General features: G+C 41.3%; 1 protein-coding gene across 1 annotated transcript in view; it reads right to left on the bottom strand.

The window, feature by feature from the left end:
• Positions 1-5,492: 5,492 nt before the first annotated feature.
• Positions 5,493-16,407, bottom strand: part of LOC106809723 (monocarboxylate transporter 14-like) — a 13,250-nt gene continuing 2,335 nt past the window's right edge. The window contains exons 3-5 of the mRNA XM_014812909.1: positions 6,798-7,535; positions 5,841-6,047; positions 5,493-5,503 (exon numbers count right to left, since the gene is read on the bottom strand). Coding sequence (XP_014668395.1) covers positions 5,493-5,503; positions 5,841-6,047; positions 6,798-7,535 — 956 coding nt within the window. The remainder of the gene's footprint in view (positions 5,504-5,840; positions 6,048-6,797; positions 7,536-16,407) is intronic.

Below are 16,407 nucleotides of genomic sequence, written 5' to 3'. Positions count from 1 at the left end.
TCCCCTTCGGGATTTACGCCCATGCATGTGCAAGGGCCAGTATATTTTTTCCATTTTTTGTCTTAGATGACCTCGGAGGTCAAATCCAATGTGCCCATGACATTCAGCACCAAAATTTACCCCTACTGAACGTCTTAGACATTTCTAGAGTGGTCTGTATAGATTTGCATAGAATCCATTTATAATCATTAAATTTTTAGCTCACCTTGACATCGTCAAGATGAGCTATTGCCATGGGGTGTCGTCCGTCGTACGTCCGTCAACATTTGGCTACGGTCAATGATAACTCAAGAACTGTTTGACCCACATATGTTTCAAATTGCATATAGTTGTTACTCCTAGGGGAGAGGTTTCAACGTTCTATTTTGGAGCACGCCAGTCGACCTACATTCGAGCCACGTCCACTTTTTGGCAAAAAATGGAAATGGCCATAAGTCAATTCAGGTTTAACGGATTTTGCTCATTGCTAGTATGTGAATAAATAAGGACTGGCCCCAAAACATATCACACAGGTTTAGATTTTTTTCATTTATTATGCAAATTAGGTAGATTTTGGCAATTTCACTATGCATTTCAGTGTCTGTCTACGGTCAACGATAACTCAAGAACCGTTTGACCCACATGTTTCAAATTTAATAAAGTTGTTACTCCTATGAGAGAGATTTTAACTTCCTATTTTGGAGCACGCCAGTTGACCTACTTTCGAGCCACGCCCACTTTTTGGCAAAAATCAAAATGTCCATCTAAATTCATTCGATTTTGTTAAATTTTGGTAGGTGAATGTGTAAATTAGCTAGCACCAAAACAGTAGTTACTCCTATGGGAGAGATGACAACGTCCTATTACGTTTATTTCGTCTAACTGGTCAACAACTCTACAATCATACCTATATGCGTGTAATATTGTGTTTTAAATTCTTCGTTACAGTAATTTGACTGGAATATTTTATTGTTTTTATTTGCGCGATATTTGAAAACCAAACTGGCGATCACTTAGGCGTAGCGCCATCTCTCGTCAAGGTTTCAGACTTTCAGAAACTTATGCATATATCATTATCAAGAGTATGTATGGGAGATCTCCCATATATACTCTTGCTTTATATATCCCACCTCCCTCTTCTATCACACCCAAGGTGAGCTACAGTGCCATTGACACTTTTATTTCAGGATGGCACACCCGTATTAACACCTATTAAAAACTAACATTCTACAAACTGATACCACTCCTGCGAAGCGAGTCACAGCTTGTAGATTTACAGTGGTGGGTGAAGAGCAGACCGTGCGTGACCAGCGCAACCGAACGAAGAATCTCCAGGGCAGGCTTCATCAAATCTGTGTGTACTCTCGTAATAATCTATGTATATCTATGTATAGTATAACTATTATATCTATTGCGCCTATTTATATAGGTAAACGTGTGTGTGTGTGTGTATATATATATATACATATATATATATATATATATATTATATATATATATATATATATATATAATATATATAAACTGCTGTTTATTACGCCTATTGCCCATACATTATTTTGTACAGATGTAAATTAGAGCTCTACCTGTTTTGTTCTGCTCATTCCGTTTGTTCATTTTTGTTTAGTTTTTTGTTCATATGTTTTGATTATTTTGCTCATCTTTCTGTCATGCTTTTGCGGTTTCTGATGCTTACCATCCACTGTAGCAACCAAGTATATTATAATAATGACCCATCTGCCTACTATTAGTATTACATTTTCTTTTGAGGGGTGCAGACTTTGATGACCTGCTGGTTCTTTCGCCACTCCTGTGCTTCCTTTGTAAGCTAGATATTAACTATGACTTGTATAATTATTTCCTATTTGCCGCTGTAAACTGTATATACACGACTTATGCACAAATAAACATCTTTGAATCTTGAATCTTTGAATCAATTCTAGACGAAATATGCTGCCCAGGAGATGACCGCGTCCCAGCTGCTCAGGGCATGCGCGAATATTTACGGCCCCAAGCAATGATTAACTAAATTGTTTTAGTTGAGGCGATGCTGCCCTTGTTGAAGTTGTTCAATTTATGTAGCGGTACTCCAGTGCTTCAGATAATTTTTGGATTGGAGGAGTATTTACTCATCAATTTTCAAATGTATGAGTACCGGGTAGTTTTCCATGAGTATTTGCCAAATACGGTACTCATCATTTTTTCTACCAATGAGTAGGCCCCTACTGAAAGTATTTATGTGTATGTGTATACATATGATATATATGCGTGTCTGTGTGCGTGCGTAGGGGGCCTACTTACTTTTGATATTATAATAAAAATCCAATATAATACAAATGCATTGAATAGCGGCTCTAGTTCCAACATTCGTGTAGTTATGCTATTGGCAATTAAAATTCAGTGTCATCACGCAAATATTAGTAATTTCATTCATCTGTCTTTTATAGAGTTTTATAGTAATTTTTAGCTGCACCTTGACATCGTCAAGCTGAGCTATTGGCCATGGGTCGTCGTCCGTCGTACGTTCCGTCGTCCGTCCGTCCCCTATCAACATTTCGCTTCAGTCAACGATAACTCAGGAACCGTTTGGCCCACATGTTTGAAATTGGGTATAGTTGTTACTGCTATGCTCCCATATTAAAACGTCCTATTTTGAAGCACGCCAGTCGACTAGACCGAAAATTCTGTCCCATATTAACCTTTTAATTTTGGTGAGGGTTATATTGGCCAATATATATATTGGCCCAATATAAACCTCACCAAAATATAAAAAAGGTTATATGCGGACAGAATTATTCGGTCTAGCCAGTCGACGTAATTTCAGCAGCCACGGCAATTTTTTGGAAAAAATGGGAATTGCATTAGTCAGTTCAGGTTCAACGGATTTTGCTCATTTTTGGTATGCTGAATGAATAAGGGCTAGGGGTTTTGATATTTAAAAAAAATTATGCAAATTAGGTAGGTTTGGCAATTATTATAGCATATTATATAGACACAAACAGTCTGTGTGGTCACACTCGTCTGGTTCGTTTTACAAGATTTCATTGACAATATCTTTAATGCAAAAATTGGTATTGCCTCTCCACCCTGCGATAAAACGTCTATATTAGAGTAAAGATTTACAAAACATGTCGGAACGCAGCATAACCTATTTATTTCAAACGCCATCGCTACAAAGCGGGTATAGCGCCATCTACGGTCACAAATTGTGATTCGTTTTGGTTATATAATATTATTATGTCGATATACAGATGGCAATCGTTTCTAATAATGTACGTCGATGGTTGCTCAATTAACTGACTTCTTCTTTACTCACTCATTTGTGTCCTTTTTTTGTGGTGAGCTACAGTGTCATTGACACTTTCATTTTATACCAAAGAGTACTGAAAGTATTTTGCTTATACGTGTGTGTGTGTGAGTTGTGTGTGTGTGTGTTGTTGTGTGTGTGTGTGCGTGTGTGTGTCGTCGTCCGCCGTTGCGTCGCGTGCGTGCGTGCGTGCGTGCGTGTGCGTGTGTTACGCGTCTAATTAATTATACGGGCATGCCGTGACTGCAAAGATGTCCTGCTACAGGTAGCCATGTAAGAAATCTCCCCTCCCTACCAGCATCCAGATGAGACACAGGTGGTTGTGGTGGTGTCGGTGGTGGTGGTGGTGGTGTGGTCGGTTAGATGGTTAGACTGACAGTGACACTTTATTGGATTTTTAGGCTACAAACTAACTACGTATTTTTGCTGTTTGGGCACAGCGGCGTTCGTGCTGTGTATACTTGTGTGTTGTAGAGGAGCATTTGAATGGCATTTACAAGAAATTATCGGTAATAATGGGCGAAAGAGAGTAGAGAAACATTAAGATTTTGGTAGTATTTATTTACCATCATTGAAACGTTCCAAGTGCCCGTGCTTATACACACCACTTATACGCACAATCTTACAGAAAGATACACACACACAATACAGAAAACACTCCACGTCTTATTTACTATCGTTTCATTTTTGAAATGGTCCATGTCTCTGTCTCGTACCATCAGCGTGCTACCACTACCATCATGATAACTATCTATAACTGTGTATATAGTGAACTCATTTTTTCCCGGGGCCAAAGCAACGTGTGTTTGAACATGAGCAGTTTGTCGATGGAATGATATTATCAAGAGTAGATAATAACGATGTCTCTATTATCTACTCTTGATATTATCAGCGTACAACGTTTTCGGCAAAAATACCAGATTGTCACCGCTCATTATCTCAGCGTAGGGGCATCGTAGGGACAAGCGGTTTGTTTTATATTAGCAAGGTAGGACAGCTGATCAATAATACCGCAAAGAATCGTCAAAAGAAAACGGGAAAAGTTTCTTAATTCGACTAATACTGCAACATGGTTTCAGCATTTCACCGTTGTACGCTTTCCTTCTTTATACGCTCTTGATATTATCAGGAGTGAATAATAGAGATTCTAATTAATAATCTCTAGTCTCTATTATTCACTCCTGATATTATCGTTGGTCTAGGAAAAACTGCCCCTTTTGCCTCCGCGAGCGGCGGCCCTACTACTAGTATTCACTACTGACACTGTATGTAGTCACCTGGTAGTACACATAATATATATGGACATATGTGTAGAAGAGGCCTGGACAGCCTCTACGAGGCACAGCTCGACTGAGCTACCCCACGGGGATTTAGCTTGATGGTTTGTTGTTGCCATTATAAATGTATATAAAAAAAGTTTCGTGTAGCAATTTCTTAAACGAAACTTTTTTTTATATACATTTATAATGGCAACAACAAACCATCAAGCTAAATCCCCGTGGGGTAGCTCAGTCGAGCTGTGCCTCGTAGAGGCTGTCCAGGCCTCTTCTACACATATGTCCTTAAATTCGCCAGACCAGGACGGCCCAGCATCCTATGGATCCGGGTACAGCAGCACCCTTATCGCCACACTCATGGATTTAGACTTATCCTCCCCCCGAAACAAAGAGGAGGTCGCGTGTAATATCCCTGCTTCTTCGCAGCAACACGACAAGAAGAGAAGAAGAACTACAGAAGACTCGCCAGTCATGCAGCCGCGCAAAGTTATAGGGGTCCACCCAACTGACACCCCTATAATGATAGACGCTGCAACATCTCCAATCCAGATCAATATCAACAAAAACGCACCAGGGTTACGAGTACCCAAAGAAGCTGAGCCTGTGTTCCGCACACTGCGCAACCTGAAGGATAAGCTTCAAAGGTACGAGACTCACAAATCTCGTTTGGAAGAGAGCGTTGAACACCTCCGTGACATTACCAAACGAGACATGAGCAGACCCGTCAGTGCTCATTTTACACGCGACAACCACACCGCAGCGGATTTTCAGTGCCGGGGCATTGAAAAAATATTCTCGGACCCCCCCGAACATCCACACACGATCCGCATCAGAAAGAAAAGAGAAGCCTATTGGATCCACAATCTAAACACCATCCAACCATACGGACTCAACCTACGGGTCGAAATACCGGGATGGATAGAAGACTATCACAATAACCCTGCCAGCATGGAATCAACGTGAGGCTATCCCTAGCCAGACGACCCCAGGGTAGCGAGCAGTTCGATTCACTTTTTAACACACCTATATATATATATATATATATATATATATATATATATATATATTATAAAAATATATAACTAGGGTGACCATTAATTCTAAATACATATATTCTTGTATTTACAGTGTTTAGTAGACAGACGTAAGCTGGTAATATGGTTTATATTATAAAATGCAAATTATCTAAAAGGATATATCTTCCAATAATATTTTGTAACGTTGTGTAACATTCTATTCAATTTATACGTTTGTTATCATTGGTAATTTGATATTACCTGGTTTCTGGTCTTCATTGCCTATCTTCTTTAGGTAGTGCTCATTATAGGCTGAAATGGATATGTCGCTGAGATAGACTTTGTTTTTCCTTGGGTTACATCTGCCACTAAATCCTGGAATCCACATTACTAGGACGCCAACAGTGAAGGTCAGTCCAGCGAAGTAGAAGGAGATAGCGTAGGCTCCAGTATAATCGTATATCCATCCTGTCACAAAAATATCTAGTTATACTATTTGTCTCAATGATCGATAAAGACACTTATACGCATCTGATCCATTTTCTCTATTTTTTGCTCCATTCCCCTTCTCTCTCTCATTGTCTCTCCTCTGACCTCTCCTCCCCCTCTCCTCTCTCTTCTTTCCTCTCTACCTCTTCTCTCTTCTATATATACGCCTCTCTTTCTCTCTCTCTCTCTCTCTCTCTTTGTGTCCCTCGTCTTTGCCTCTCTGCCTCTCTTCTCTTTCTCTCTCTCTCTCTCTCTCTCTCTCTCTCTCTCTCGCCCTCTCCCTCTCTCTCTATCTCTCTATCTATCTATCTCCTCTCTCTCTCTCTCTCTCTCTCTCTCTCTCTCTCTCTCTCTCTCTCTCCCTCTCTCTCTATCTATCTATTTCCTCTCTGTCCCGCTCTCCTTCTCTTTTCCACTATTTACTCCTTTTCCACACTACGGGATTAATACTGCATTGACGCCATATCAATTTAAAAAAAATTACTTCTAGGTGCCACTCTGGGCACAATACATAATATACTTTTTATAACTGATTCCGGAAACAGCATTTATTATTTATAATAGAACTGTCTTTTCCGCTGTTGTGCCATTTTGACAGCCTAGCGTCGTATAATAACGAATGGACATGTTATCAGGAGTGAATAATAGAGATAACTTCTATTATTCACTCCTGATGTTATGTTATATTTAGGATATATTATATAGTTCTTACAACATGCACTCTAGTACCTGCTACGGGGCCTCCAAGCATTATACCGACTGCCTCATACACCATCACGAATCCATATCCGCTGGCCATCCTGAATTTTCCAATGGCATCAACTAGGATTGCTGGTAGCAAAGCTCCCCAACTGGCGCTCAGAAACCCAATTAATGCGCAGTACAGCAACATGAAGTACAGTTGAGTACACATCGGAAGCAGCAGCGTGAGTATTCCAGCCGTCATGAACGACGCGTTATAAAATTGTTCAGGAGTCCATCGCAAGTATTGCGCCATGAATCCGTACGCAATTCTACCGAAAAAGTTCGCTACGCCGTTCACGGATATGAGCATAACGGCGACCTCCTGATTGGTGCCATGGCTCCTAGCATAGGCAGGCATGTGCACGTAGACGACCGACAGCCCGAATGCAATAAGCAAGTTATTTGCGCAGATTCTTATAAACTTTTTCTCGAATACGGATACTGACGGCAGTTTCTTGTGGTTGTCGCTGGCATCGTCATCGTGTAACACGAGTGGATGTATGACGGCGGCGCACGGGATCACGTTAAGTATAAGGGCACCCGTGATGAACATCACCTGACGCCAGGTAAACACCTGCAGCAGATGCTGGATGAGAATCGGATAGATGAGGATGCCGAAGCCCATACCGGACACAGCGAGGCCCATGGCGAGTGCTCGCTTTGTATCAAAGTACTCTGAGACGGCTACAATACAAGGAATGAAGGCAATTCCCAGTCCTGTACCTGTCAAAAAAAAACAGGAGCAATATGTAACCAAAGTATCTCTTTCTCTTTTCCCTACCCCGCCTCTCTCTATATATGTCACTGTCTCTCACTTTCTCTCTCTCTCTCTCTCTCTCTCTCTCTCTCTCTCTCTCTCTCTCTCTCTCTCTTTCTCTCTCGCCGTCCCCCTCTCTCATCTCCCAGAATCTCTCTTGCCTTTTCCCACATTGGCTCACTATGCAAACACTTTTAATAAACTCACGTGTTTCCTCTCACCTAATACCATTCCAAAGCTGAAGTAGAGATAGAATATAGACGTGGCAAAGCTACTGGCTATGAGTCCGGTACTGGCGATCAGAGAACCGACAATCATGACAGTCCGGCATCCAAAGCGATTAGTAAGAATACTTGACAGAGGTCCTGAATGAGCAATTAAACGCCATTACAGTGCACTCGCGTTTCCATCCCAGGCGGGCGTGGATTTCATCATCTTTATTACCTCCGCCAGGGGCTTGGCGGATTATGTTTTCACCGGCGTGTGTTGAGTGTTGTTGTGGTTTGTGAACATGCACGTTTCAGTTCACTTCCGTCAGGTGCGCTGGCTGTAGACTTACAAACACCAACCACAGGCTAAGGGGCACCTAGTCCTCCCCCGACCTGCACGCTCGCACTATGATCCGATCCAATTAATTAGTTAATTTAATTAATTAAGTTATTCCACTTAATTAATCTAATTAATAAAACAAGACGCAGCGACTGAGAGATATTCAGCTAGCCTTGGCGACGTCTGTGCTCCCGAGCGCTCTTACGTTAGCTAGGGCCTCATAGCCAGGCTTTCTATTGGGTGGGGGTTCGTTTCAATGTTGCAATTTGCCTCGGCAGGGCGTGTACAGGATTTGTACCAGATGGTCTAACCGTAACCATAAGTTTGCGAGCAACGCGAAGGGGGTCTTAAATTTTTTCTAATTACACCCCCTTCGAGCGTTTACGCGCGAGCAAGGAGGTGGACCGACCCTGGACCCTCCTGCTACGCCCTGCTCGCGGCGCGAAGCGACAGGACGGAGAGCCAAGACGACCGAGCGCGGGGAGGTGTGGGAGGGGGTGTTGCACTTTCACCTCCCCGCACCGATGCGAGATTTTGCAATTATTACACTAAAATAAGCGACCGAAGTGAAAAATTCTTTGCAAATTTAAAAAAAAAAAAAACCCAATTTTTGCTTGCGGGGAGGAGGGTCTCGCGGGGTTCGATTCACCCCCCGAACCCCCCGCTGGCTACGCCTGTAGTCTGATAATCTGTGCTGGGCGAATATTGACTCGTTGCGACGTATAGATTTGGATATCATCCTGGCAACACGAGTCAGTTCACTGATTTGATTAGAGGACTGATTTTCTCCATACTCAGCCCACCCGTATTTTTGCGTCTTGATTGTGCGAGTACTTGGCAGGCATCTGTCTTGTATTGGTGACGCCGAGATTTATCTTCGGTCCTCGAATAAAGTTACTCACAATCATGAAGAAACGCTATAGCTGGAAACTGTGTGGTGTGGAGGTGGGTGGGGGATGAAACAGGTGACTGACTATTTCAATCTTTCTTTCTATTTCTCTCTTGTTTTTCTACTCCATCGCTTCTATTGCTTTTTAGGCCACAATATCAATACGGTGTGCTAGGTGATTCTAACGTTGAAAGCTGCATGGAATGCACTTCGGCCTATTGCGTTTGATTGCGATGCCTAGATTATACTATTAGAGTACTATCATGTGCGTGAAATATTTATTTGTGAACACAATAAAAGTGTCCAGTCTCTCAGTGCTACGAAGGCCTAGCCGGCAAACTCACAAAATGGGCTACATGTGAGGTTATATGGGGACGGGTAACCCCATTAAACGTCCTCATGTAAACTAACAGTATTAAACGTAGCATAAACAGGTAAGATAAAATGTGTGTATGGTTATGGGGTTATACCAGTAGGCAAGTGTGCATAATAAAACACATTAGATATACAGCGAGATGCCACTATATAAACTGTATTGTGGTGGCATATTCTAGATGCAGTTAAAATCATTAGTAAATAGCTATATATTGCATAATTCGTCCATAACATAGATGACTGATGAGTCTTAATAACCGACACATCCACCAGGAACTGACGCGAGACACTCGTGTCCAGACCGTATATCCACCTGACAGCATTTATTTGACACCACGCGTTGCACTGCACCGCTGTTATATTAACTAATCCAGGCCGTGACGAACTGCTCTGCTTAAATTCTCTAGAAAGATAACGAAGAAGACGCCGACGACCAGTGAACACATCATGTGAGCTCTGTGCGATAAAGAGCACCGACCAAACCACGCCCAAGCCTCGCGTCAACTCTCTACTTATCCGCAACATCACCGCATTCGTCGCTGATAAAAACGAAATAAAAAACCAATATGAAACGAAATTCACAGAGAGAAGGAAAAATGTTATATTGTCGCACAATCGCAATACTGCGAAAGACGGCTTGTTCATTAGTACAAAAAATATAGGATTTACTGGTATTCTGGTTAGAGTCAGTCGGTGGGTAGGTTCAAATGTATGAGGTTTTCTAACTATTCTAATTTATTTACTATTCTAAGTGAAACAGGAATGATGAATAAGTCAAAACTTTGTAGTAACCCGAATAAACTTTATTAATGTACACTGCTAGCCACGATCCACAAAGACTCCAAAACGCGCACACGCGCATACGCGCAGAGATCACCTCCGCGCCCAGAACCGATATCCCCTCCTACATCTCTGTCGTGCTCTATTTCCCCAAACTCCTAACAAACAGTACTAGCTCCGCACATTACCCGTTCTCACAACTACGCTCTTCCCCAATTTCACAGTACCCTACTAATCGTAACCTACCCACGTTTACCATTCTCTTCAATACATCAAATGTAGCAATGATCGCTCTGTCTAGCTACCATGTACACGTGTAAAAACGAATGTTACATTTCTCGCCTTTTCCCAAAAACGATGACTTAGGGTAGTCATCGACTCAGCGTCCTCGCTGCTCTATACTTGAACCTGAACTCTAACTCAATTCCAAAAAATACTACCCTAGTATCTTCCAACTCAACCCAATGAGGAACGTCTTCTGTCCGATTAAACACCCCACAATCAATACCACAAACATAACACAATCAATTTACAATACGAAAACACATATGAAGCATAGAAACAAGTAACGATAAATTCTATCACAATAAGTCAGAAACTCAACACACTTTGCAATGACATCTGATATCGCTCCAATTACTCTCACTCTTGCGTATTTTTATGGCTGTAACGTACTGCGTATGCCTATACAGACACGCATTACCGAAACCACTTATATCTGGATTATATTTCTCAGATCCCAGTCCACCACAGGGGCCCATGCCAACGATTACGTCTTCAGTCCTACGGTCGTTGGTCCTACGGTCGTTTGCTCTACGGCGCTGCGTCCTAGTCGTCTTGGTCCTAAGGCCGTTGTCCTACGCGTTGCACGCAGCACACGTAATTTTTTCTTATATGTTGGTTCAATTTAATTTCTTAATTAAATTAAATTTTTTTTCATAATTTAATTTCTAAATTTAATTTTGTTTTTAATCAATTTCAATTAAAAAAAATATTTAATTTTATTTCTGCATTAATTTTTTAAAATTTTAAATAACCCACGACCAAGTCCTACGGGCACGATACAAATAATCGCTGAGGCACATAACTTATAATAAATGAATACTAACAATAAAAATATTATACTGTAAAAACATATACACAGTGTATTTACACAGCCGCTGGCACTTGCCTGTGTAGTGTACTCAGGCTTTCCACAGTCTTGCTACCACAGTCTTGTAGTGTACCACATCTTGTACCACAGTCTTTAAACTTATTTCTTAATGTGGTAGGGTTCACCCAAGCTGAATACAATGTATTTTGAGGGAATTGAAATAGACAAATAAACATAAGCGAATTTAGTCGTGGGTAATTGAAATTTTTGATAAGTCTCGAGGGGGAATGACACTAAATGTTTAACGAATTATGTCTTCCTCACTCTTCACTCCTGTCTGTGCAACTCAATCAATAGTGAACCACATACAAATAAAATAGTAAAAAAAAAAAATTTTAAAGAAACATTTAAAAGAAAAATGTAAAAAAACAATTAAAAATTTTTAAATAATTAAAAAATTAAATAAAACAATAAAAATTAAAAATTAAACCAATGCCGACTTTCTAAAAAAAAACACTTTCACTCCTACCCCTCTTACTACTAACCGTAGACCAACGACCCGTCAGGACCACGACCCGTGGACACGACCCGTAGACCAACCGACCCCGTATGACTATAGCATTCGTTCCCATGCGAAGCATTAATAAACACAGACTGATGTGTACTTGTCATCTTTCCACACATCATACATCTTACATCATACGCCAACCAAAATACGCCAAAAAATGATTTCATATGTTCGATAACATGGTTTTGGCCTTATAATCAAACTCTAATTGAAAACTTGTTATAGCGCGTTCTGACAATATAGTGGAAAACGTACCAGCCACTGTTAGCACAATTCAAGTAATATACTATCAACAATTTCTTGAAACAAAGTGTTCATGAAAAAATTTTCACACAAAAAAAAAAACGGTCACACGCTATATCATGAACAAATACGGTACATAAACAAACCATTAAACCTACATACATACAATCATACATACATACAATACCACTACTCATACATACATACCATCAATACATCTACATACATACATACATACATCTACATACATACACATACAAATACATACATACATAATAATACATACATACATACATCATATCATATCATACATTACATTAAACATAATACATACATACATCCAACATACATACATAATACATACTACCTACCATACATACTATACATACATACATACATACATACATACATCACTACATACATACATACATACATACTTACATAACATACATACATACATACATCATACTACTACATACATACAATCAACATACATAATACCATACAACATACAAATAGATACCATACATACATACCATACTTACATACATACAAATTACATACACTACATACGACATACATCCATAGCATACATAACCATAATACATACATACATCAACTACCATAACTACATACATACTACATACATACATACATACATACATACATACATACATAATACAAATACATACATACTACCATACATACATACATCCATACCCTACATACATACATTACATAGCATACATACTACATACATACATACACAACTACATACATACATACACTACATGACATACATACAGACATACATCACATAACATACTACATACAACATAATTACTACATCAACATAATACAATACATACATTACTACAATACATACATACATACATTACATACATACATACATACATCATACATACATACCATACATACTATACATACATGAGCATACATACAACATTACATACTAATACATACACTACATACAACATACATATCATACATACATACTACATACATTACATACATACATACTACATACACATCATACACACACACACACACACACACACACACACACACACACACACACACCACAACACACCACACACACACACACACACACACACACACACACACACACACACACACACTACACACATACACAATCACACATAACACGTCCACATACACACATACACACATCACACAGTACACACATTACATACAAGCATACATACTACATACATACATAACAGTACATAATATCATACAACCCCATACATACATAAATACATACCATACATACATACAACATACCATACATACATACATACCAACCAGACATAGCAACCATACATACATACATACATACATACATACATACATATCATACATACATACATACATACATACATACATACATACTACTAACATAACATACATAACCATACATAATAATACATACAACATCATAATACCTACAACATCAATACCAACATACCATACATACATTACATACATACATACCTACATAATCACATACCATAAATACATACATACATACAGACATACATACATACATACATCAACAATACCATACATAATACTACATAAATTATCATACATACATATCATACATACAACATACATACACACATACAGTAACAATTGTCAGGCTAAAGCTTTGTGAAACAACTATATCGGTCTTCATTATTATAAATATTGTTCCGCTCCGCAAGTAGCATTATATATGCCATGTTCCGAACTAAATATACTCTGCCGTAGGCCTACTGAGCGTCACACTTTTCCCAAAATAACATCATCTGTGCTTGCCATTACCGCGTCGCCAGCCCTCTATAGCATCCAACTATACACCTGTGCGTAACTATATTATATCATACGGTTATCTACTGTGCCTTCTTATCTTACACTTACAGTACAGTACAGTATCTTAGGGTGCTTACACATCTAGCGTATCTATATTCCGTGCTCCCTGACACGTTATGTGGAGGATTCCCAGCGTATATATGCTGTGACAAAAATCCCCGTAGTCCTTCTCTCGGACCGTGTATACGCGACTTTATACCGTATGCACCCTATAACGCTCTATTGTGGCACAAACCGTCCGCACAGGCAATATCGTCAGTATACTCAGCAGTCAGGCGACAGTAAACAGCGTGAGCACAGCGAAATGTATACTAGGAAAATTGCAACACTTACCACGGCATTATATATCTTCTTCCTTTTCTTTCTTCCAGCTTCTTCTCTCCTTCTCTCTCTTCTTCTGTCTCTCTTGCTCTCTCGTCCGCTCTCCTTTTATCTCGCTCCAATCTTCTTCTTCCTTCTCCAGTTTTCTTCCGTGGCTCCGTGGCTCGTGAATCGTTTGTAGTATAAGGTCCTTCGCGATCTCCACGATCTCCAGTCCATCCTCGTCGCCATCGTCATCGTCGTCGGCGCTAGCGCAGTCTGCATGGCTCCCATCTCATTATCAGAACCCGCTCTTTCCGTCCTTCTCTCCCTCTCTCGCTCTCCGTCATTCTTTCTCTGTTTCGTTGCTGGCCCGTAGATCGATATGAAGTAACTTGCGTTGTGTCCGCAAACGGATACCCAGGTTTTGGACTGTCAGGAGCAACCAAAATGTAAACAAGAATGCGAGTTCATGTAGAAATGATGAAGAAGATCCAGAACGTGCATGTGGTAAACTGTACAACCTTTAATACTCATACACTGTGTAGCCACATCATCAGACAAAGAACGCGCACACGCGCATACGCGCGTGAGCTCACCTCCGCGCCCAGAACTCGAATCCCCTCCTACATCTCTGTCCTCTCTATTTCCCCCAAACTCCTACAAACATACTGCCCGCACATGTACCCGTTCTCACAGACTACGTCCTACCCCAATTTCACAGTGACCCTCTAATCTGTAAACTACCCACGTTTACCATTCTCTCTAATACATCAATGTAGCAATGACGCTCTGTCTAGCTAGCCATGTCACACGTGTAAAACAGATGTTACATAAGAATAACAATAGAGATATAGGCCTTTTGAGCTCAACTAGGTATTAAAGCCTTTTGATTTCAGTAGACCCAGCGTTTATTTATTGAACCGGTTAATCTCTGAACTCGATGTCTAATTGTGAAAGCACGCGAACAAAATGCAAGAAAAATGATGATTACCTAGACTAGAATTCGCTGTTGAAAGACAAAGGAAAGTGCCTCACTTCGTAGTCTCCCTAGGTGTCCGTGAATCTCGAAGACAAAGGCGTAATTACGGTATAGGTTGTAGTGTGTCCGGCAGAACTTCGTAGCCGCGTGGAAAGCAAGGGAACGACTGTGAGCACCACAAGATGAATGAACGTTTATCGATAACGTCGTAGTCTACGCCCAGACTAGCTAATCGGTGCATGCAACACCGCCCTTTGATCTCGCACTTGAGGAAATGTGCGGAAATAATGGCCTAGACATACATTAATAAGGCACGGATGACCTTAACCATTCGATCTATCGATACTTCGACCTTTGTGCGTGCAGCCTGCGATCCAGGTATGTCAAACAGTGACGGGCCGTATCTCGAATTGAATTTTTATTGCGTGTGCTCGCCGTATGGTAGTGCGCCAGTGCACGGTTTTGCCGTTCACGGCCCGGGCAACAGGTCATCTCCTTTTGTGCTACGGCAACATATAGTACAATAGCTCACGTGAAGAAGCGCGCGCGTAAACTTCTAAAAACTTTTGAAAAATCTAGCGAATGCAAAACCACTTCTAATAGCTCGAACGCACGCACGGACGAACATGCGCGCGCGCCCACGTGCATAAAGGGATACGCATGGACTCACATATACAGACACGTACGCATGCCCACACAAACACGGGCGACGCACGCATGCCCATACGAACACGGACGCACGCACGCATGCCTACACAGACACGGACGCACGCACGCATGCCCACACAGACACGCACGCACGCGTGCCCATACGGACACGCACGTACGCACGCATTCCCACACAGACATGGGCGCACGCACGTATGCCCACACAGACACGCACGCACGCGTGCCCATACGGACACGCACGTACGCACGCATTCCCACACAGACACGGGCGCATGCACGCATGCCCACACAGACACGCACGCACGCGTGCCCATACGGACACGCACGTACGCACGCATTCCCACACAGACACGGGCGCATGCACGCATGCCCACACAGACACGCACGCACGCGTGCCCATACGGACACGCACGTACGCACGCATTCCCACACAGACACGGGCGCATGCACGCATGCCCACACAGACACGCACGCACGCGTGCCCATACGGACAC

Source organism: Priapulus caudatus, unplaced genomic scaffold (genome assembly GCF_000485595.1).
Source record: "Priapulus caudatus unplaced genomic scaffold, Priapulus_caudatus-5.0.1 Scaffold380, whole genome shotgun sequence".
Lineage (NCBI taxonomy): Eukaryota > Metazoa > Priapulida > Priapulimorpha > Priapulimorphida > Priapulidae > Priapulus > Priapulus caudatus.
The sequence above is the reverse complement of the archived record's forward strand: the minus strand, read 5'-3'. Positions and strand labels throughout refer to the sequence as shown.